At 50.3% G+C, this 21914-nt stretch overlaps 1 protein-coding gene across 1 annotated transcript; it reads left to right on the forward strand.

The window, feature by feature from the left end:
- The first annotated feature begins 94 nt into the window (after window positions 1–94).
- On the forward strand, window positions 95–13816 carry LOC121095924 (cytochrome P450 4B1). The gene is made up of 12 exons (XM_040611347.1): window positions 95–592; window positions 4500–4644; window positions 5311–5355; window positions 5885–6012; window positions 7564–7688; window positions 7807–7958; window positions 8519–8625; window positions 10130–10320; window positions 10862–10995; window positions 11639–11703; window positions 12233–12315; window positions 13063–13816. Exons 1-12 carry the CDS (start codon window positions 413–415, stop codon window positions 13229–13231), a joined length of 1524 nt encoding a protein of 507 aa, XP_040467281.1. The 5' UTR covers window positions 95–412; the 3' UTR covers window positions 13232–13816.
- Window positions 13817–21914: the final 8098 nt, after the last annotated feature.

Consider the following 21914-nt stretch of genomic DNA (forward strand, 5'->3'; position numbering starts at 1 on the left):
TCGCGGCTCGGGAGTGACGTGAAGCGGCGGGGCGGGGGCGGGGCGGGCAGGCGCGCCGGGGGCGGGCAAGCATCAGCGATGCCCGGCGCGCCGCGCTCCGCCCGCGGGCGGCAGCTCCTCTCCCGCCTCAGCCCACGTCCCGGCCGGCGCCGGCTGCCCCCGAGGTGCGAGGCGGCGGGAGGAAGGGCAGCAGCAGCCGCCGGCCCGTTCGGCGGGCGAGCGGTGCGTTCCCCGAGGCCCCCTCCCAACAAGCGCTGCCGTGATTTGGCAGCCGTCCGGCTCCGGGCCTGCCTCGCCGCCCGGCATTGGTTGGGCGCGGCCGGTGCCCGCCGGGCCCCCCGGGAGGTGACACCGGCCTCCGCCCCAGGCAGCCGGTAGCGGCGGGCGGCAGGTCGCCGCCTGCGCCGGGGGGATGAAGCTCTCCTGGCTGGGCGTGGATGTCTCCCGGGTGCTGCACTTGGCTGCCGTCTTCTGCCTGACCTGCGTGCTGCTGAAGGCCATCCAGCTGTACCACCGGCGGCGGGAGCTGCTCCGGGCGCTGGCCGACTTCCCCGGCCACCCGACCCACTGGCTCTTCGGCCATGTCCAGGAGGTAGGGCGGGAGCCGCTTCCCACAGCGGCCGGGGGGATGCTGCCGGTGGGACTTCTCCCTCTGCTCTAGGAGAGCTGCTTCTCCTGGTCCCCGGGGAAGGGAAAGACGGGCATCCTTTTCGTGCGATGCCTGGAGAGCTTGCCTGGAGAGCTGCCCAGGCAGGCCGCTGCAAAATGTGTGGTGGAAAGAGGTGGCAGCTGGCTTGCAAGTAAAGCAAACGATAATATAAGGTGGCTTGGGCCAGGATGTAGCCCGGCATTGGTGCTGGAGGCAGCTCTGCCCCGGGGTGGGCTCTGCTGTCACCTCTGTGCTCCTGTGAAAGCCAGGGCATGGCCACAGCAGCAGCCCCCGCCACGCTGAGCACCTGCGTGCCACTGCCAGCACCCAGGGCATCTTTTGCCCCTTGCCACCTGGCGTCACCTCCACGGCCGGCCAGGTGGGCCAGGCAGCGCACGGGCCATTCCGAGTCACACTGAAGCCACAAAATGCATCCCAGATATAGCATCCAGCACGGGGGCCACGCGTCTTTTTAAGGTTGCGTTACAGCCATGACTGACTAAACCCACATACACAAGAAGCAAGCCTTGCTCCGGGCACTCGTGGTGCGGGTGACTGATCCCCAAGGTATGCGCTTGCCCGCACATCGGGGTGACCGCCTCCTTGGCAAACATTTCCACAACTCACTGGCAGCTTCCTGAGGAGTAACTGAGCTGCCTGATGCAAAAGGCATTTCCATGCATGCTAAAGCCTGCTTAAAATCACCCCGACCGCTCCTGGGCTCTGCTGATGCCCTGCTTTGGCCAAATCTGTGGCGCATTGAATAACTGGCGCCCTGAAAAGTAGCTGGGAAATCTGGATGGGACCTCCCAGGGCTCGTCTCTGTGCCATGGCCGCCCCAGTTTTCCTGTGCTGGATGCTGGACGGGATGGGCAGTCTTTTGGCAACATAAGCATGAAGATAGGCCAGGTCAGGGCTTCATTGCGCTGCCAGTTAGACTTTAAAACAGCAATAAATGAAGTATGTTTGCCTGTTTATCAGTGGTGACTGTTTGTCTTGGAATAGGGTTTAACTGTTTGTGTCCCATCGTGGCTGGGTTGTTCATGGCTCAACTTTTACCACAGGTGGTATTTTCTGAAGAATTCCTGTTTGGCAAATTTAATCGTTTGCTGATTAAATGCTCCTTGAATTCCCCAGAGCCCAGCAGTCCATTGAGCCAGTGAGGAAACTGGCAACACTCTGGGCACATACTGAGTACAAAGTTTACATGCACCTCGGAGGGTGACCTGAGAGCTATATTCAGGGAGAGCACTGATGTTTCCTGTTCTGTTGCTTTAAAATGATTAATTGCCAGTTTTGATTCAGAGCTGTTTAGTATCTCAAATATATGCTTTGGGTGGTCTCCTGGGAATACATCACTTTGTTTTAAAGAGTTCTTAGGTATTAGGCTCCGCTTATCCAAATCACTTGGTAGAAATTGCATTAAAGTATCAGGAGAGGTTGTGTAGAGCTGTTCAGCCTCACTGCAGCAGCACAACTTAGTTAAAAGCCAGAGTGCCATCCCCGAGCTGGCTGAACCCACTTCCCATGGCCACAGTTGGTGGGAAGCAGAGGAGCAGGGTCGCTGCCCCATGGGCGCAGGGGGGCTGTCAGTTCCTTGGCAGCCCTTTGCCTGCATCTGCCCTGTCCAGGCAGCTGCTGGAGGAGAGCCAGCCTGGTTCTGAGCATGGCACTGCTTCATGCTCACATTCCAGCTCCCGTGTTTTCTGCTTCATTTGCTATCGATGCATAGTCATTAAAAGTGCCTTTAAGCGCCTCTTCCCAGATGCTTTTAGTGTTGGATCCACTTCAAAACTTGCATTTCAGCGTGAGATCAGGCCTTCCTTAGACCTGCGTGGGGATTATACTTTTTTTTTCAAGCCCCCAGGGGAGGAAGAGGTAGAAGTGGTGGTCTTCCCTGCAGAGCCTGGTAGCTGGAGCCCTTGTTAAGAAGCAGGAGCTTTCCTTTCCTGTTCCTCCGCAGCCTGTAGCACTTTACAGCCTCTGGCTGCCCCAGGAGTGCTTGGCACAGCAAATAGAGGTTATTCACCTTGGGGGTAACCTCTCCTCTCAAATAAACCCATTCCACCCTCAGCCAGCTCAGGGACAGTTCTTGATAGCACAAACCAAGGCTGGCGCCCCCAAAACAGGATTGGATGAAAAGGCTTCTAGCGTTAGGACTTCTGCCAGTGAGGCTTACTCAGCATCTCCCAATTACTTCCATTTATGCTTTCTGTGATTTTGTGACGGGAGGAAGCACAAGCAGCCATATCAAAGGGACTTTCACATGTTCAAATATCACTCAGCTAAAGGCACCATGCCAAGCCCCGCTTCTGCTGGCATTGCTGAAGAGGTGGGCGCTGGGGGATGCTGCCTCCTTTTACTCCAAAACTTGATCCCTGCAACCAGAAAAACTGATGGTTCTCTTTAATAAATCGAAAACCTTGAGCGTGAGCAAGAGAAGTTGAACGATAACGTTCTATCATAAGTTATGACCGGATGTAGTTCATCATTCTGCTGGATGCAGGAGACACATGGGAGATGCTGCAGGGACCCACCTGACCCACAAGGACAGGGGCTCAGCCTTGGAGCACAGAGCCTGGATGTGCCCCTACACAGCCTGTGCAGTCCCCAGGTAGACACTACACAGCTCCTGAGCATCCTCTCCAAGATAAGTCTGACATGGGCGATCGTTTGAGCACCAGCCATCTGCCAGGTTGAGAAACACTAGCCAACTAAAAGCTGAGCTGAGCTAACTCAGCACCAAAGCGACTGAGCAAATATTCACTTCACTCAATCGATAGGGTGACTTTGTGGCCGATTTCTGCACCAGTGTGCGGATGTAATGAAACTTTGAGCTTCAAGTCAAAGCAGCAGCAGCTATGTCAGCCCTAGCTTACCAAAATCCTTCCCCTTGCATATTGTGGCAGAGCAGTTTCTGTTCAAAGAAAAGAGAATTCTTCACAGTCTTGTCTCTGTGATCTTTTTTTTATTGTTTCTGACTTTGGATCTTTCCACCGGTCTTTCCACTTGTTCTTTGGCCGTTGCCTTGTTTAATATGCAACGATGCTGGCTATAAATGCAATAAAACGGTGATCACTTTCAGAGAGTGAACCTGCCAGTGCTGCCTATACAAACACTGGTGCTCACGTTGCTCCTCAGGGTGCAGCTTCCAAGGACCAGAGATGAACCTTTCTGGGAGCACCAGCTCTTTATTGCCTATTAAATTCAATTCCTGGAAATCAATGAAATCTTAATCTAACATTGTTAACCAGCATCCCCTCCTCTGTACACTCCGTTGGTGACTTTGGACTAATTCTATTGAATTTTACCTGGACACTGGCCTTTTCCACCTAAACGGCTGGAGGAAGCTGTGGCCCAGGTTTCCCGGTCAGGAGGCATCGTTGCACCAGGGCAAACACAGCAGCGATGCTGTTGGTTGCCATGAAAGTGCTGCTGTATTTTCTTGTGACTGCAGGGTATTAATTGCTCTACCATGTGCAAGTGAAAACGTATTTGCGCACCATTAAATGCAGATGCTGTCTGAGGTAAATCTGAATCTTCTCTGGGGTGACCATGGAAACAGAGCAGATAACATACAAGCACTGATAGGCACCACCACTGTCCCTAAGGATATTCTCCATAGTTAGGGCCAAGTGATAAGGAAGCATTATTTTATATGAGGTTTAAAAGTAGCAAGCACTTCTACTTCTTATGTTCTGTAAACTCAGAGGGACAACACCTTGTTTGCCATTACCTGGTTTTATGATGTAGAAAGACCTTGAGCTTTTTAAGACGGTGTATTGGGAGATTATTTGGTTTTTTTCTCTGAATCTATGTATTCTTTCTCTTTTTACTTCTCCACAATTAGTTCCTCAAGGAGGAAGAGGTGCTGGACAAGGAGGAGATATGGGCACAGAAGTACCTATATGCTCACCCTGTGTGGTTCGGAAGTTTCTCAGCATTCCTGGTTATCACTGATCCCGACTATGCCAAGGCTGTGTTGGCCAGAGGAGGTGAGGAGATGATGCCTTCAGCTGTGGAGCAACAACCACAGCCTGCAGATTTCCCATCCCAGCCTAAAAATGCACAGCAAGGCAGGGTTTCACAGAGGGGTTGCCTTGCACAAACCATCTAAAGGCACGGAGAGATATTCCTCCTTCATGCCGTGCCCTGGCTGCTTCAGGCACAGGGCTGCAGGGCTGACCAGGGCCCCTCCAGATCGCTTGTTGGCAAATCAAACTTCCTCAAGTGATCCTTGAAGAGTTGCTTTCTTAGTGCCCAACCCCAGCAAGAAGGCGGCAGCTGGGAGCTATTTTCTTGGCTTAGTTAGAGCCCTGGCTCCTACTGCAGGGAAGTATCTGTAGTGCATCAAGAGAGAAAGGTGCTTAAAAGTGTCGTCTGGGAAGTTTAATCATTTATCACACAGCACAGACTTTGGACTACCAATATGATTTTTTTTCCAGTCTGGGCGCTTGCTTTTGTACTTGTTTCTTGCTGCTGGGCCAGGCAGTGTTGTTTTGTTGTGAAATACTGATGAACTCTGCAGGGATGCCACCAGTTCTGCTTTATGCCTAACAAAAACTGAGAGCCCAGAGGGAGCTTGCAGGTGCAAACCAGTGTGTTGATGCTACTGAAACATTTACAATTTTATTTTCTCTTTCTTTGTGATTTTTTTACAGATCCCAAGGATAACATCAGTTATAAACACCTTGTCCCATGGATCGGTATGTATTCCCAGGGCTTTGCCTACCAGGGATGATTCTGAAGTTAGTCAAGAACATGCTATAAATAAACAGCATCGTACTTGGTTCTTGACGCAGTTATAGCTAAAAGCTTCCTGAAATCATTACTTTTATTGAAAAAGGTGCTAAATAATGCCATTTTTTGTGATTTGAGGAAGGAAAGTTCAAACATTGTCATATATATAAATGAGAACCACTTATACGTCCATAGATAGCAAAGGGGGGAAGCTCATAGTGGAGGACTGGTGGAGAATGCATCTGCTGATCTGAACTTCTCATCTCCATCTGTGTGGGTGTTTCTTTTTGGAGGCAGTGCATTATCATTTCAGTGAGCAGGGCTCTGCTCAGCCCTGGGAACCCTAGAGCTGATGGCAACATTTGGAAATACTGTCTCGTAGCAGCTCAGACAGTGGATTTAATCATGCTCCTCGCAGGCAGAGGCTGTGTCCGCAGGCAGGTGAAAGCAGCCTGCTTGTGCCCAACAAAACATGCCTTGCCTGTGTTTCCCCAGGGAACGGGTTGCTGATCTTACATGGGCCAAAATGGCACCAACACCGAAAACTCCTGACTCCAGGGTTTCATTATGACGTCTTGAAACCGTACGTGACCCTGATGGCAGAGTCTACTAACGTGATGCTGGTAGGACTCATATCTGATGCTCCTCTCTCTGCCTTGTTTTCTCTTCCCTGATCCTGACTGGGTAGTGGGTAAATGCTGGAGCAGAGTTTTCTCGCAGCGCCCTTGCTCACAACCTGGTAGTTGTAAGGACAGGCTGTGTCCTGGTGGTCAGGCTTTCCGAGGTACCACAAATCCCTGCCTCTGCCTGTGAGTTGGAAGGAATGAGCAGGTTGAACCTCCCTGCAGGGGCTATGTCTCTGGTACTGCCTTGGGCTCTGTGGCTGAGATTTGAGGATTAATGTTACTACCATCCCTAAACTGTGCATGATCTTGCAATCCCAACCTCAACTTCTTGTAAGGTGTTTTTGTAAATGAAGAATTGAAGTAAATAAAGGTTCATAATAAACCCCCCAAAATAGAAAGGTTGGAACAGAGCTTTACTGTGACCTAAGGTTAAAGGGTATCATTTGCTGTCAACATACCCATGACTGGATTGCAATCACTGCCTTGCCTAATACACAGTGAAACTGCGCTGTTCTTCCATCCATCAGTGCTGGGCATGATGGAAACCAGTGTGAATTACAGGTGAGGGGTACCAGGCTTTGTGTACGTGGACCAGCAGGAGGCTGCATGCTGGATCTGTTCTTTCTCCTTTGCCTCCCTCCATCCAGCCTCCCCAGAAACTTCCACATGGATCCTGACTGTCCTCCCTCCCACTGGCCCAGGATGCAGCCAGGAGCCAGGGGCTGGAGAGCCAAGAGAGCTTTTGCAATGCACACAAGCGCCTGGCAGTTTGTCATCCCTTGCAGACAATGCACAGTGCCTATTGTGGGAGCCGATGCCACCAGGTGGCAATCGTTGTATGTGTTAAGGACATGAGTCTGGCCCTCCGAGCCCACTTCCCTAGTTCTGTGGGAACTCAGATGTGACTGTGCTCCTCCATCTCCCTTTCTCCGCTTTTGAGTCCACTGGTTCCTTACAGCCATGAAGGGACAGAGGATTCAACATCATTTCATGTCTGCCAGGCAAGAGAGACACTATTTATAGTTTCTTTAGGGATCCCCTATATGAAAAGTTGAGCAAAAGCTCCTAGATTTTATGCTGGAAAAACACAGTGACAGAGCATGGGATGGAGGAAAAACCTGGGTCAGAAGTTTGCATCTTAAGCACCAAACTCGTATGTGCTTGAGAACAGACTTGGTGAAGCCCAGTGCCGACATACACTGCGTTTGTGCAGGGAACATGCTGCTCCCCGAGACAGGCTTTGGTAACACACCCCATCACCCAGGAACGCACCCATCCTGGGCTTCTCCAGGGTGCCCTTGCCCCAGGGTCCAGTGTACCAGGGCCCACCGCTGCCAGAATCTGACACTAGCAGCTGCCTGAGGCAAGTCTTGTATTAACCACCCCACTCTTGGCTTCCCTTCTCCAGGCTTTTGACAGCAACTAGAGGCTCTTCTTTCCATTTCTCTGGGATGTATCCCTAGCTGAGCACTCGTTTAACCAGAGGGTAACTGCAGATTGTGCAGAACTGGCCCTTGCCTTCTCATTTCTGTCTCCTTTGTGCCCTAGGATAAATGGGAGCAGTTGATCACAGACGGGAAACCGGTGGAGCTCTTTGAGCATGTCAGCTTGATGACTCTCGATAGCATCATGAAATGTGCCTTCAGTTGTCACAGCAACTGCCAGACCAGCAGGTCAGTGCTGGCTGTCCCAAACCCTGGCAAAAAAAGTTTGCACCTCAGAAGGGAAATGGGCAAGTTGGTTGTCATGAAGTTCCCAAACTGACAAACTTCCACCACTCCCTCTCCCCAGGGAAAACACCTACATCCAGGCGGTCTACAACCTATGCCACATGGTGCACCAGCGCCTCCGCATCTTTCCCTACCACAATGACATCATTTACTGGCTCAGTCCCCACGGATTTCAGTTCAGGAAGGTCTGCCAGCTCGCTCATGACCACACAGGTATCCCCTGCCTCCATCCTTTGCCAAACCTTTCAAACAGGATGGGTGATGGCTGACCAGAGTTACCTCTTTGCCCACGCAATGATCCTGCCTGGAGGCTCAGAACTGGGATCCAAGCAGAGCATCAGCTTGCAGCAGTGGTCTGATCTAGGCATGAAGCAAGGGGGTCTCACAGCTCCTGGGTTATTAAACTGGACTAACGGAGGCATTCCTCTTTGGGAACACTCCTGTTAAATGGCCAGACTCCTGAGAGAAAGGATGGGTGCTGCAGGCAACACTGATGCAAGGAATGATATTCCTTTTCCAGCCCAGGCATGATTTTAATGCAAGGGTAAAGTAGGTGAGGAGTCTGTGGTGGGCAAAGAAGTTTGCAGAAAAGGATGGCAGTGTGCACAGCATTTGTTGCCATGCTGCTGAAAAAGCCAAACTGCCTGGGATACTGAAGCACACGTATTGGCCTGAGCACTGGTCACCCCCTTGGGTGAACTTTGCATTCACAGGGTGAGTTTGCAGCTCAGCATCTCCTGCCTCTGCTGAACCTTTAACTCTTTCTTCCCCAGACAAGGTGATCCGCGAGCGAAAGGAGTCCCTTAAAGATGAACGAGAATTTGAAAAGATCCAGAAGAAGAGACATTTGGACTTCCTGGACATTCTGCTGTGTGCCAAAGTGAGTGGCGAGGAGTGGGTGTGCGGTAGGGCAGCAGGGTGCAAAAGCCACTCAGTCTTTGCAAGGGTCTCACAAACTACCAGGGACCCTTAGGACTGCACACACCATTAAAGTTAATTGGCCCAGCTCTGCCCATTTGAGGAGAAGCTAAGGTGATCCCATTTCTCATCCTGAAATGCTGGTAGTGTCTATTGGGGAATACAACATGCAGAGGGATTTCATAGTCCTGGTGGTTTAATATGGGGTGATAAAGGAATTTATAAGTGAAGGCAAAGGGGCCCTGAATTCAGTCTAAACAGATTGATTTTGTTTATACATATCCCAGGAGCATCACCACCCTGTTTTGCAATAGCTGGAATAATGTAATGGTCCCTCCTGGGATATTGTATTTTATATATTTTACGTATAAATATAGATATATAAACTTACTGAGTCTACACTGTCCCTTCATCCAACTTATTCACCAATGAACTGGATGAAGAGCCAGAGATCCCTCTCCACAAATTTCTGAAAATACCAAACTGGGAGGAGCAGCTGATACACCAGAGGCTGCGCTGCCCTTCAGCAAGACCTGGACAGGCTGGAGAGCTGGGCAGGGAGGGACCTCATGAGGTTCAACCAAGGCAACTGTAGGGTCCTGCACCTGGGCAGGAGCAACCCTGTGCACAAGTACAGGATGGGGCTGACCTGCTGGGAGGAAGCTCTGCAGGGAAGGACCTGGGAATGCTGGTGGACAGCAAGGTGCCCATGGGCCAGCAGTGTGCCCTGGTGGCCAAGACAGCCAGTGGGATCCTGGGGTGCATCAGGAGGAGCGTGGCCAGCAGGTCAAGAGAGGTGATCCTCCCCTCTGCTCTGCCCTGGTGAGGCTGCCCCTGGAGTGCTGTGTCCAGTGCTGGGCTCCCCAGGTCAAGAGGAATGGGAAACTAGTGGAGAGGGCCCAGTGGAGGGCTACACAGATGATGAGGGGGCTAGAGCATCTGCCTCGTGAGGAAAGGCTGAGAGAGATGGGCCTGTTTCACCTGGAGAAGGCTGAGAAGGGATCTTATCAATGTCTATAAATATCTTGAGGGCGAGTGCCAAGAGGATGGGTCCAGACTCTTTCAGTGGCCCCCAGCGACAGGACAAGGGGCAACAGGCATGAAGTAAAATACAAGAAGTTCCGCCTGAATATGAGGAAAGACTTCTTTACCTTGAGGGTGACAGAGCACTGGAACAGGCTGCCCAGAGAGGCTGTGGAGTCTCCTTCTCTGGAGACGTTCAAAACCCGCCTGGACACAATCCTGTGCAGCCTGCTCTGGGTGAAGCTGCTTTAGCAGGGGGGTTGGACTAGGTGATCTCCAGAGGTCCCTTCCAGCTCCAACCATTCTGTGATATCTGGGCCACTTTAATATATATATATCACCTATATTAGCTGTATTATCTCTATTATCTATTTTTTATATTTTTAATATATTTTACATATATATATATATATGGGCCACTGAAAGTGTCTCCTGACTGTTAGGACGAGAATGGAGCTGGGCTATCTGATGAGGACCTGCGTGCCGAGGTGGACACGTTCATGTTTGAGGGCCATGATACCACAGCCAGTGGGATCTCCTGGCTCTTGTACTGCCTGGCATCACACCCCGAGCACCAGGCACGGTGCCGGGAGGAGATCCGGGGGATCCTGGGACACCGGGAGACACTTCAGTGGTAAGGTTGCTTTTTTCAGCTGGTGACTTTTTTCCCCATCACTGCCATTTCTAAGTGAGCAATGCCTTCAAGGCTTGAAAGCTGGGGTGCTAAAGGCTGCTGCATGCACAGGGACTTCATAGGGTGGAGCACATACTGCATCCTTTAGCTAAATCTGCCTCCCTGCCCTTCAGGGCTTGTATTACTGGGGCAAACACAAGAAAAACCACTCCAGATCAGGAGGCCCATGCTGGATGCCGTGCCAAGACCTGGTCCACCAACATTGCTCTTTGCTCTGTCCTGTTTTCTTGCCACAGGACATTGTAGTCACAGCTTTTCACCTTTTGCTGTCACTTTGCACTTGAGCACGTCCAGAGGTTGTTCAGAAGTGTCCTGGGGTCCCCAGCTTGCAGCTGCCTGTGGTTGGACATTGTGGGTCCCTCCGTATGCCCCATCTGTTGCAAGGGGGTCTGCGCAGGGGGCTGATGGCCATGCGGCAGTGGACCTCCCAGTGCAGGGCAGCAGTGGGAGTGTGGGCCTCAGTCTGCCTCTGTCCCGGCAGGGAGGACCTGGGCAAGATGACTTACAGCACCATGTGCATCAGGGAGAGCCTTCGCCTTTACCCACCAGTGCCTGGTGTGTCCCGGCAGCTCAGCAAACCCATCACCTTCCCCGATGGACGCACCTTGCCAGAAGGTCTGTAAATCCCATTGCTGCTTCAGAAAATTGTGCGTTTGGACATCAGCTGCATCCTCGCTGCCTGCCACAGAGCAAAGGCAACAGCCCTGCCTCTGTGACCTGCTCCTCGCCGGCGCAGATGTTTCAGATAGGACTGTGCAGATGTTGGCCTTCTGTTGATAGACTGAGGTCTGGGCTGTACAGCAGCATCCCTGTGAGGTCCTTCCTGCCACTGTCGCTATAGGGCAGTCGTGCCAGTGCCCAAAGCCCCTTCTGTCCCGGCCAAGCACAAGTTCATGGTTCACCCATTCTGGCAAACTGCAGGCACAGGGGGACAGGGAATGGTCCCATCCCAGCTTGCGGCACTGAATTGCCCTGTGCTGCTCCTTCCCTTCTCTGATTTGGCACACAGACAGGCGGTGTTGGTGGGGGGATGGTGCACCTATGGTGCCGGTGCCTTCCCCATTTCCACCGTTTGGCTGCTTACAACTAAACAAATGGAAAATGTTTCATCTTCTCTGAAGCCAATGACAAAACCCTCATAGGTTTCCAGTTGACAGATAAGACTGTGATGATTTAGTCAGACCTTTGTGTGAGTATGCTGCAACTTTCCCTTTAGGTTCTTTGTCAATGAGCTCTTTTCTTCTCTATTGCTTTACAGGCAGTGTCACCGCAATAAGCATTTATCTCATTCACAGAAACCCTGCAGTATGGAAAGACCCTTTGGTGAGTTTTCTTTTGCCCTTCTAATAATTTTTCCCCTTTGTGCTGTGCCTTTTCCAATGTCCCCTTCACCTGTTAGCAGGAGAGCAGAGCCCCTCTTGCTCCCAACAACTTTGCCCATGGGAATCACACTAGGATGTGACTGCCTAGCGTTAATCTCTGCCAGCTGCGGCACAGGGCAGTTAGACCCCGGCATTAGGGCTGAGTGCTGCACAAACAGTAAGACAAAGTGCTCCGAAGAGCTTGTTGTAATATCAGGCACAAAGATGATTTTTTGCTCAGCCTACAGGTGGAGAATTGAATCCCAACTCTCCAGGATTCATACCTGTGTCTGGTTTATCCTGGCAACACCTTTGCCAGGCTCAGTGGAAAGCAAGGAAGTCTGGTGCATGAGTTTCAGCCCATCTAAGAATAAATTCTCTCTCCGGTGGGGTTGTTCAGAAATTATGGGGTGTCACATTTTTGAAAATACTAGTCAGTACTGTGTTTCTTAAATAATCACTTTTTCTTGCTGCGTATTCTTAATTTCCAGGTATTTGACCCTTTGCGGTTTTCCCCAGAGAACATCTCAGGCAGACACTCTCACGCCTTTCTGCCTTTTTCTGCTGGAATGAGGTAAAGTGTATTGAACAGCAAAGGGGTAGTGGGGAAAGAAAGCATGCATCCCCGGGAACTGCTCAGCCTGAGAAGCATGTGCTGCTGGTATAATTGCTACTGGAGAAACACTCACAGAGTGCTTTCAGAGACCACCGTTTGAGGTCCTGGCCCTGCGATGTTAAACAGTACATGAGCATATAAAAAGCATTTATGCCAGAGGGACTCTGATACCAACAGGCAAAATAAGAAGGCAGCATTGCCAGGCCTCGCCTGGGCACAGGGAGCCAGGTCCCAAAGCTGTGGAGCATCGTCCTGGGATCACGCAGGGAGCCTGCAGCATCCTGGGCTCACTGCTCTCCTCCTCTCCTTGATACAGAGACCTCCATCCCACCCCCCAGGCCTTTGATTCCCCCTTCTCTCCTGCTCCCAATCCTTCCCTTCACCCTGTGCTTACCTCACCAAGGCAAACATTTTGCAGATCCGCTCCTGCTTGGAGACCCACCACCTTGGCTCTGCCTGCCTCTCCTTTGGCTTCCCCATCCCTCCTCCATGCTCACCGAGCATGCATCCAGGAGCTCCCGATGCTCCCCCAGATTCCCCCTGCTCAGCCCATGCCCCTGCTTTTGCTACCCAAAACACTGCCTGGGGCCCCTAGAGCTGCGAGGGGAAGGGTTGTGTGCTGGTGGGAGAGGGCTGGGATCTGACCGTGTGGGTTTGCTGTGCCCACCGCTGAGGTGGAGTGGCTGAGCTGCTGTTTTACCCCAGGAACTGCATCGGGCAGCAGTTTGCCATGAACGAGATGAAAGTGGCGCTGGCCCTGACCCTGCTCCGCTTTGAGCTCTCGCCCGACCCTGCCAACCCTCCCTTCAAAATACCTAGGATCATCCTTCGCTCCCAGAATGGGATTCACCTGTATCTAAAGAAAATCGGCTGATGCTGGAAAACAATCTGCCTTTGCCGGAGGGAGGGACCAAGCTGATGATGGGACAACGTTACTCTGGGGTAAAAGGTGCAAGGCAGGATTTGTGGATGAGGATTCCTGATCTCTGTGCTTCTCCTACCAGCTGAAAGCCCCTTGTGTCCTGGGCCTAGGTAGCCTGGATGGCATTGCACAGACCCATTGCACTCTGCTCTGAGCGCTAGTCTCCAGCAGCCAGGTGTGGCCATGCCCCTTCACTGGCTGCCCTCTTGCCCTGCCGTAAGGGCTGACCTGACCTGGGAACATCTGCAGGTCCCAGCATCTTCCTTTTTACCAAATCCGGCCTTTGCACTCATGTCCTGGCCTAATCCATAACCATTCCCAGCCCTGCTCCATCATCAGTACCTTCCTCAGTGCCTAGAGGTCAGCCCTCCTCTCCTGGAGCAGGGACAGCCCATGGCAGACCTGTTTCTTCTCGCACTTCATGTGTCTCTGTTTTGTTGAAAGCACTGAGTCCAGTTTTGAAAACTTTGAAATTCTGCCTAAACTGCAAAATATTCTGTAATTTTTGTGTCAATAAACCAGTAATTATTCCTGTAACAGCAGCTGCATCTGTTTTTATTGCTGATGCTTGCCCACTTTGTCATAAATACAGTGTAAAACCCCCTTAGAAATGGGAGATGGAGAGGAAACCCATGAACAGCAAGAGACAACCCTGGGGGTGTCCATCCCAGCCACAGCCAACCCAGCATCTCCTTCCATGGGCAACCCCTAAACAGGGGTCCAATGTACAATCTTCATTTAAAGCTGCAAGGGAGGAGTTCTAACAGTTAGGTTAGAAACAGTTTTATTTACTTTTTTTCCTAAGCTGATAAAGTTGTCAGAGATGTATGCTTGAGGTACTCCAGAGGACACTAGCGAGTTGTCCTCTGCCCCTACAGGAATCATTACTGGGGTAGAAAGTGTCAAACTAGGAAATCCCAACTGCTGCTGTTGCAATTAGCATCACAGTGACACTGACTGTGGTTCCAGCATCGTGAGCAGGCAGCTGTGCAGCAGCCCAGCGGCTGACTTCGTACAGCATCCATCTGCAGAGATAAGGCAGGCAGAAAGCAGAGGGGCATACAGGAGGGCCTTTTTGTGGGATACCCTGTGCTCCACTAACAACACTGCCCCCAATCACTGGTGAGCGCCATTAACAGGTTACATTGAACATGAGGTTTTGTCCAATTTTAATTTTAAATGCACAAAGGATGCCCATAATAAATGAGGTAATACAGATAACTTGGGTTCTCTCTCACTGAGCGTATTACCAACCCACTGCAAATGCCACAACAAAGGCATCCTCAGAACAGCTGTAACTAAGAAGCTGCAAAAAACAGATCAGTATATTATGCAATAGGGTTACGCATGCACCTCCTCTGCCACATCACCCATATCTTCTCTAACCACAGCTGTATCCACAGCTACCACCTAGCCCCCCCAAACCCCTCCTGTGTCCTCTCTACTTACCTCTGTGCCAGCATCGCCAGCTGCCGTCAATAAAACCTGCATGCCTTGGGGTGCTCGCTTGGCCAAGCAGCCTCGAGAGGGCACATCCATCAGCCAGCTTCACCTCTGATCTCCATGCCTCATGGTGCTCCAGGCACCCAAGCCACAAATTAATCCCTCCTATGAGCAAAACCTCCAGGTTGCCCTGAAGCAACTGCTAGGATTCAGTAATACCCCACTGCAGAAGAAATGGTGAAAGAAAGAAATCACCAGTGTGCATGGGTAACACAAAGGACATGTCTGCATCATCCAGCTTCACCCTGAATCCAGTTACGACTTTGTTAAGCCTGAGTGCACAAAAAATACAAAAAGATTCCCACACACCACCCCCCCCCATGGATTTGTATCCATAGCTTGCAAGGAAAAAAACTTGGGTCATTCTATATGCTGGCATAAGTTTAAGGAAAGCAATGATTTATCTCCTTCTGGTGAGGCTCTGGTCCAGGAGGAAAGCAGTACATGCACCTGGCTCAAAGCTGCTTGGTCACATCCTCTAATGATATGGCATGTTCCAGCCACCTGTCCCCTCTTCAGATGTGAGGTACAGCTCTTGAGTTGAAATCGGAGATAGCCCTGCAATGGAGAGAGACAGAGTGTGCTTATTAAAATGTAAACTATTACAAAACTATGAGACACCACAAGCTCTTTGGAGGGTAGTATCAGGACACAAAACTATCTTGATAAATTGAAAACAATACTGAAGTGAATGGGATTGGAATCCATAAGCACAAAAGCAGGAACAGCCACCGCACAAAACCAGGAGGAGAAAGGATGGATAGGCAGCAATGTCTCAAAAAGGTATTTCGTAAATATAGAGTTTGACAAAGGTAAAACGAATCAATAATATCCTACTGTTGCAATCAAAGCAAACGTCATACTTGGATACATAAATACAAATATTTTTCAAAAGTTTTTCACTTGCATCTCCTTTCACTAGATGAAATGAGACAGTGTCCTTCAACCCTGCTTGGAGATTGTAGTATAAAGGCAACTGCATTTATTCCAAAATGTACCTTGCCTACATATTCTGAAGTGTAAAATGAGAAAAAAATCAATCAAAATAGCTGAAGTCACTAGAAGCAAATGACGTGCATCTCTGTATTGGATTAAATTTTCTTCTAAAGATAAAATTTGAAAAAAATACCATCTAAAAACGAGTGACGAACTTTGGCATGTAAACGTGAAAGATTAAAGCAAGAACACCTGATGAGCAAGAGCACAATGCTGAAATCATGGTGTACCCACTGGAAGGGAGTAGGTAAAAGGGTATCAAACTAGGAAAACTTGGCATAACAGCCCTCATGTAAATAAATTACAGCTGCTAAACTGCATTTAGGTAGATACAGATTACACAGCATAAAGCACTCCCTAAGGTTTCTCAAGCCCTGACACAGGTTGTCTGGGGAATCTGCATTTTCAGAGGTTTTAGAGCAGGTCACTGGTTTTGCTGCATAATCCCAAAGGAGGCAACTAATGTAGTGTGAGGTTATAGCACAGTACCTCTGGTCTGGTTTTGGGGAGCAGACTGGATCAGGGGTAGAGGAAAGCCTGCACAGCTGCTTTCCCAACTGGATCATCCAACACTTGGATATTCCTGGCCCTTGGATGGAAAAGCCAGACTGCTTCTGCCTTCATTGTTCCTTCCATGACTTTTAGGATTCACTAAAAATCTACCTCTTCAGTTCTGAAGAGGGAAAGGAAAGGTGCTATGGCAGCATTCCCCTCCTCCTCTCTCTGTTGTGTTTGTGGTGTCTTGGCATGGGAAGGGAACAGAGCCCGGTTCCCCCTGCTGTTGCCTGCCCAAATCCAACATCAGCTCTGTGCACAAAGCTCTCCTTGGTGCTAACACCCTCCGAGGCCAGGAGCTAGAGTCACACTCCTCTAAATAATGTCACGCATGCCAGCCCAGCTCCCAATCTCCCCAAGCCACGTGGGCCAGCACTGCATGCCAGGCTAGCCAGTCTGCATCTCACATCCTGTATCCCGCATCCCATATCCTGCATCCTGCATCCCATATCCTGCATCCTGCATCATCCCACATACCGCATCTTGTATCCCACATCCTGTACCATCCCACATCCCGCATCCTGCATCCCACATCTTCTGTGTCTGCTCTGCTCTTGAACTGGAGAGCTGGGCTGAGGCTGCAACGGGGCTTCTGGGACAACTGTGTCCTGGTGCCAGAGCAAACCAGATATTTCCCAAATATAATTTCTGAGAGTGCTTTCCCCCAGTTACCTTTCCCCTCCTAGATATTAGAGGCATGGCAGTAATAAAAAGACCTGGTCACATGGGATGTATAACTCAGAGCAATAAAATCAAGGACTAGATGCAGAGAGGTTACCTCATTCTCTAATCCTTCCCCACTCTCTGCAGAAAGGGTAATTGCAAAGATGATGAGCTGACCTTGGACTGCCTGATTCAGACCTTCAAATAAATGATTTAACAAGAACTCATGAGAGGGGTTAGGTGGGGTGCAACAAGGTAAGTCTTTATTTCGGTTAAAAAGATCTTGGATTTTTCTCATTGCTATAGCTTGGTCTTGTAATAATGGCAGAGCAAAGACACCATATGCTCATGCAGTTATTTGTTTTCCAACAGAGATTGTCATAATAGCTGTACAGCCCCATCCCAGTCACACGAAGGATACCCACCCGTACCAGTGCCGGTACTTTCTCACACGCTGCCAAGCACAACAGAGGCAGTAAAACCAGCAGCAAGAGCAGCTGGCTCGTGCTGCTGGGGGATGCAGTCCCTGCACAGCACCCAGGCAGCTCTCCGAGCAATTCCATTATCAGATGGGACCAGCAACTTCCATCTAAACTGCACTGGGATTTTCCACTGGAAGCAGCCCGTAAATTAAATAAGTATTGCCACATATTTGTAAGACAGCTGTATTAAATGCTTCCAGATATAAAATCATCCTCAAGACATGTGTGTTCAGATGGGATCCAGGCAGCTCACATTACCCTGCAACACTTGCTGGGCTCTTGCCGTGATTTCCTCATGTGTTTAGAAGCTTGAAACACTTTTTTTTTTTTTTTTTTTGGCATTACAGCTACATTTCGTCTGTCAGCACTAAGCACTGCAGGAACACACAGAAACAGATGGGCCTGGACTCTTCTTCCTACCCAAATAAACACAGGCACAGCCGGGGAAAGCAGCTGCGGCAAGGTCATGCTCCGGGGAAAAGTACTGATCCGCTACCTAAATTTCACCTGCTTAGTAAACCAGTTCTTCTGCAATGAGTGCCAACGATGATTAAATCAGTGAGGAAGACCCTCTCCTTCTGTTTAGGTGTCTAAATTAAGTGGAGAAATTCCCAAGACCTCAAAAGCAACTTCCTCAGCCTGATGTGCCCATGGTTGCGGGATGGGATGGGAATTCTTCAGCCCAACTTGGGATTTTTTGCCCATGCATGGCCTGCCCTGCCGTGCACACACTGCTGTCATGTGGGCATCCACACCACCGAGCCAGCCGGGCCGATGCTCTCTGCCAATATTTCAGGACCCTCGAAGCATCCTTTTAGCACCCACCTGTGTATTTGCCAGCCCCAGATGTCCAGAAGGTCAAGCCAAGCCTCTGCTCACCCTGCTGACCTCCCCAGACCTCCCCGGCTGGCTGGGGACCCTTGCAGCCTCTTTGTCATGCCTAAATCTTCTTTCAGAGGCTCCGTACTTCAGTCGGGGTGCCTGGGAGCAACAGGGCTGTAGGTTGTCTTGGTGCTGAGCAGACTGTTTCTGGCCTTGTCCCAGTCCCTTACGATGACCAAACCAGTGCTGGCCCCTTTCATTTTGCTCCACTTGTGGCTCTGTGGCCACTTCACTTTCCCTTTTAAACTTCCATGGTTTCTTCCCCCATAAAAAAACCTGAGTTATCTTCCCTGGGCTGTGCTAAAGAGTCTCAGACCAAATGTTCACGGCCCCTCTTGCCACGAAACTTCTGAAACAGGTGAGAAAGGCGTTTGTCTCCCCTCCACCAGTGAAGCAGAAAACGCAGAGGCTGGAGGCTGGATGAGGCATCTAGTTTTGCCAACACCCAAGCTCAGCTTCTTGCTCCAAATCCCTATAAACATGGGTATAGCCACTCTGTCCCCCGTGTTCCCTGCGTACCAGCTCAATGCTTGACATCTCCCTTGACCTTCAAGACAACCCATGTCGCCTTGGCTCCACACTCAACAGCTGTTACTGGTTATTAAATAACTGTCAGGGAGCCAGGTAGGTAAAAATTCACCCTGCTCAGTAACCCATGGTCAAACCCATTGTCCAGGGACTTTGTCACCAGTGAGAATTTCTGTGTTGTTATAAAAGTATCATCTGAGACCGTGCCGGCGACTTCACCAGCCTGTGGGTCTTGGGGATTTCTGAGTTATTTTGTAGGTGATTGCTGGAAGATGCCAGGCCAGATCCAGGTCAGACGGTCTGGTAATGGGGTAGGTGCCACAGGACACCCCAAAACAGCTCCATTGGCACTGACCAAAGGCTCAACCTCCAAATCTCCCTGTTTTCCTTTCGTAGACACTGTAAGGCACCCAACTACATGACACTGCTGGATATAGGAGCGTGCTGCAGGTCTTCACAAGAGGGACCCACAGTAGCAATCCCACCTTCCAATATCCTCAGCCCCACGGAGCTCCCCTTCTTCTCCCTCCTGTCCACAGTCACAGGCAAGGCCAGACAAGAGGTTAGTTGTTTATGGACTGTTTCCTGAAGGGGCATCTCTGAAAGAGCCTAAAGGCCATTTTAGAGCTAGCTGAGAGGAAAAAAAGCCTGGAGGAGGGATAGTTTTGGGGCAGAGTCCATGATGCACTGGAGATGGTGAATGGGGTCTCTTGTAGCAAACACCACTTGAACCCAACTTCAAGGTTAATCCAAAGCATCACAGCAGACCTGTCCAAACTCTCTCTACCGCCTCATCTGATAACAAGAGAAAGCACTTGGTAACACTGCTCTCCTCACACCCTTCACCTGCCCAGTTTTTTTTTTTGTTTAGGTCAGCCCCACATTCTGAAGGCAACATGCAAAGCCTGGCTCTGACAGCTCAAAAGTGGCTCCTTGTGTTGCATGTTCATCCTTCTCCTCCTCAGGTAGGCAAGAAGCATCAACAGGAGGTTACTGACCAACTGCAACCCACACACTTGCCAGCCAGCTGGCTAACCAGCCTGCACCACCTCCTCTCCTGATGGGAAGCCCATTCATCATGGTGCTGCAGGACAGATGGAGGATCATAGGAAGAGCTAGAGGTAATGTGTACTACACATTCCATGGCCATGAGATCCCTGGAGTCAGGGTCTCCTGCTCAGGAGTGTGAAGTTGTCATGACAGATCAGGTGCCTTTTGCTCTGGTTACAGCCAGAGCCTTTCCTAAGACATGTCCAACCTGACAGCCTGCAGCCTTGTGCCTCCTGTAGGACAACCTTTAACTCTCTGAACTTTCACACAGATCTAGCTGGCTCGGCATAATTACACACGCTTAGTTTTATGAAGATGGCCAAGTGTGTGAAAAGTTAACGGTGTTCGGTGCCTGCCAGGGTTGTTCTCCAATGCAACACAAGGACGGTCAGTGTGTTCTTTAAATTTTAAAATTGTTGCAGGATGTGGCTGTAATGACTTACCAGGCTCTGGCCCAAAGGATGCAGCATGCCAGCAACTGGTGGGGAGAAAGCAGGATGACAAATGCCAGCCAGAGAATATAACCCCCACTTCCTCTTCTTCCCAGTTTGAAGAACCAGAGACACCATCTTAATGTAAGTTACAGGGGTCCCGTTCAGGGGACAGTCACACCGGGGAGCTGAAGAAATGTGCTAGGACAGAGCTCAGGCAGCCGAAGCACCCAAGTCTGAGGAGATATAAGAGACTTCCAGCTGTGTCCGTTGGCTTTGTCCAATGCATCCTCCCGCCATGCCAAGGAAAGCCCAGTGCCATGCAGACAGCTGTAGTGTTGACTGGGTCACTTTATCTCAGCTGAGGAACTTATGCAATCGCTATTTCTAGGGAAATGCTGAAGAAACTCAGTGTTACAGACAACACTGGCAGACCAGCAAAAGGGTACGTGCAGCCCAGGAACAGACTAAGAGTAGATCATGGAGTTGGTGTCTTTCAAGGGAAAAGTGTGTTTCTAGAGCAGTCTTCTACTACCAGCATGCAGAAGCAATGGACAGACCCCCTCTTTAGCCCAAACTTTAGCAGGCATCTGGGCGTGCATGGCAGGAGCTGGCTGGCCAGCTGTCATGCCCGGTGCCTTTTGTGCCCTGGGTACCCGTGATGGCAGGTGTCTCAATGTCAGCGTTCTCATTTTATCTTGTGTGGAAATGTCCAGGCTGCCAGCTTCAGGATGCAAACACAGCAGTAAATGAGGAGCTCTGGAAATGCTGTCGCTGCTGAAGCTGGAGGCCACTGTTAGAAACTGCCGCTTCCAAAACATCATGCCCAAGCATTTGCAAAATATCTTATCCCCACCTGAGAACTATGGTACACATGACAGAGACCATGTACCACACTAGCTAACATCAGCAGAGGGATTGATGTTCGCCCAGAAAATCCACAGCTGAACTTCCAAGAGGAGACAGAAGCAGTGGGATGCACAAATATCCCTTGAAGGGACATGAAGGTGGAGCCACCTGAACTCACAGGGTCCCTCCTGTGAACTGTTCAGCTGTGAGATTCAGTGTTTATACAGCACTCAGCATCCTCTAGCTGCACGACAGGGAGGACAAATCCTCTCCCTTGCAAGGACACACAGGTAATATTGCAGTGCCTGTGCTGGGCAGAGGGTCAGATGAGTCTTCCTGCTCTGTGCACTAGTTTACCCACGCAAGAAGAGAAAAAAAAAGCCATCCTGAATTAGATTGTACATATCATCAAGGGAACCTGCACGGATGTGAAGTAAAACTGCCCCAAATGCCCTCAAATATGGGGCTTTACGCTGTGAGCTCCCAAGAGGAGTTGAGAACTTGAAGTAGCATGTGAAGATTTCAGGTGAAAAGGGAGATACTTTTAACAACACTTCTTCCTGAAGGGTGCTGTGCACCACACCTGAGCATTTCTGTAGTCTGTTGATTTTCCTCTCAAAGAGCACAGGATGAGTCTGGCTTTGGCAGCTGAGCACCTTCCCAAGCTGCCCCCAGACTGGCACACACACGACCTTC

The sequence above is a fragment of the Falco naumanni genome, chromosome 11 (genome assembly GCF_017639655.2).
Source record: "Falco naumanni isolate bFalNau1 chromosome 11, bFalNau1.pat, whole genome shotgun sequence".
NCBI lineage: Eukaryota > Metazoa > Chordata > Aves > Falconiformes > Falconidae > Falco > Falco naumanni.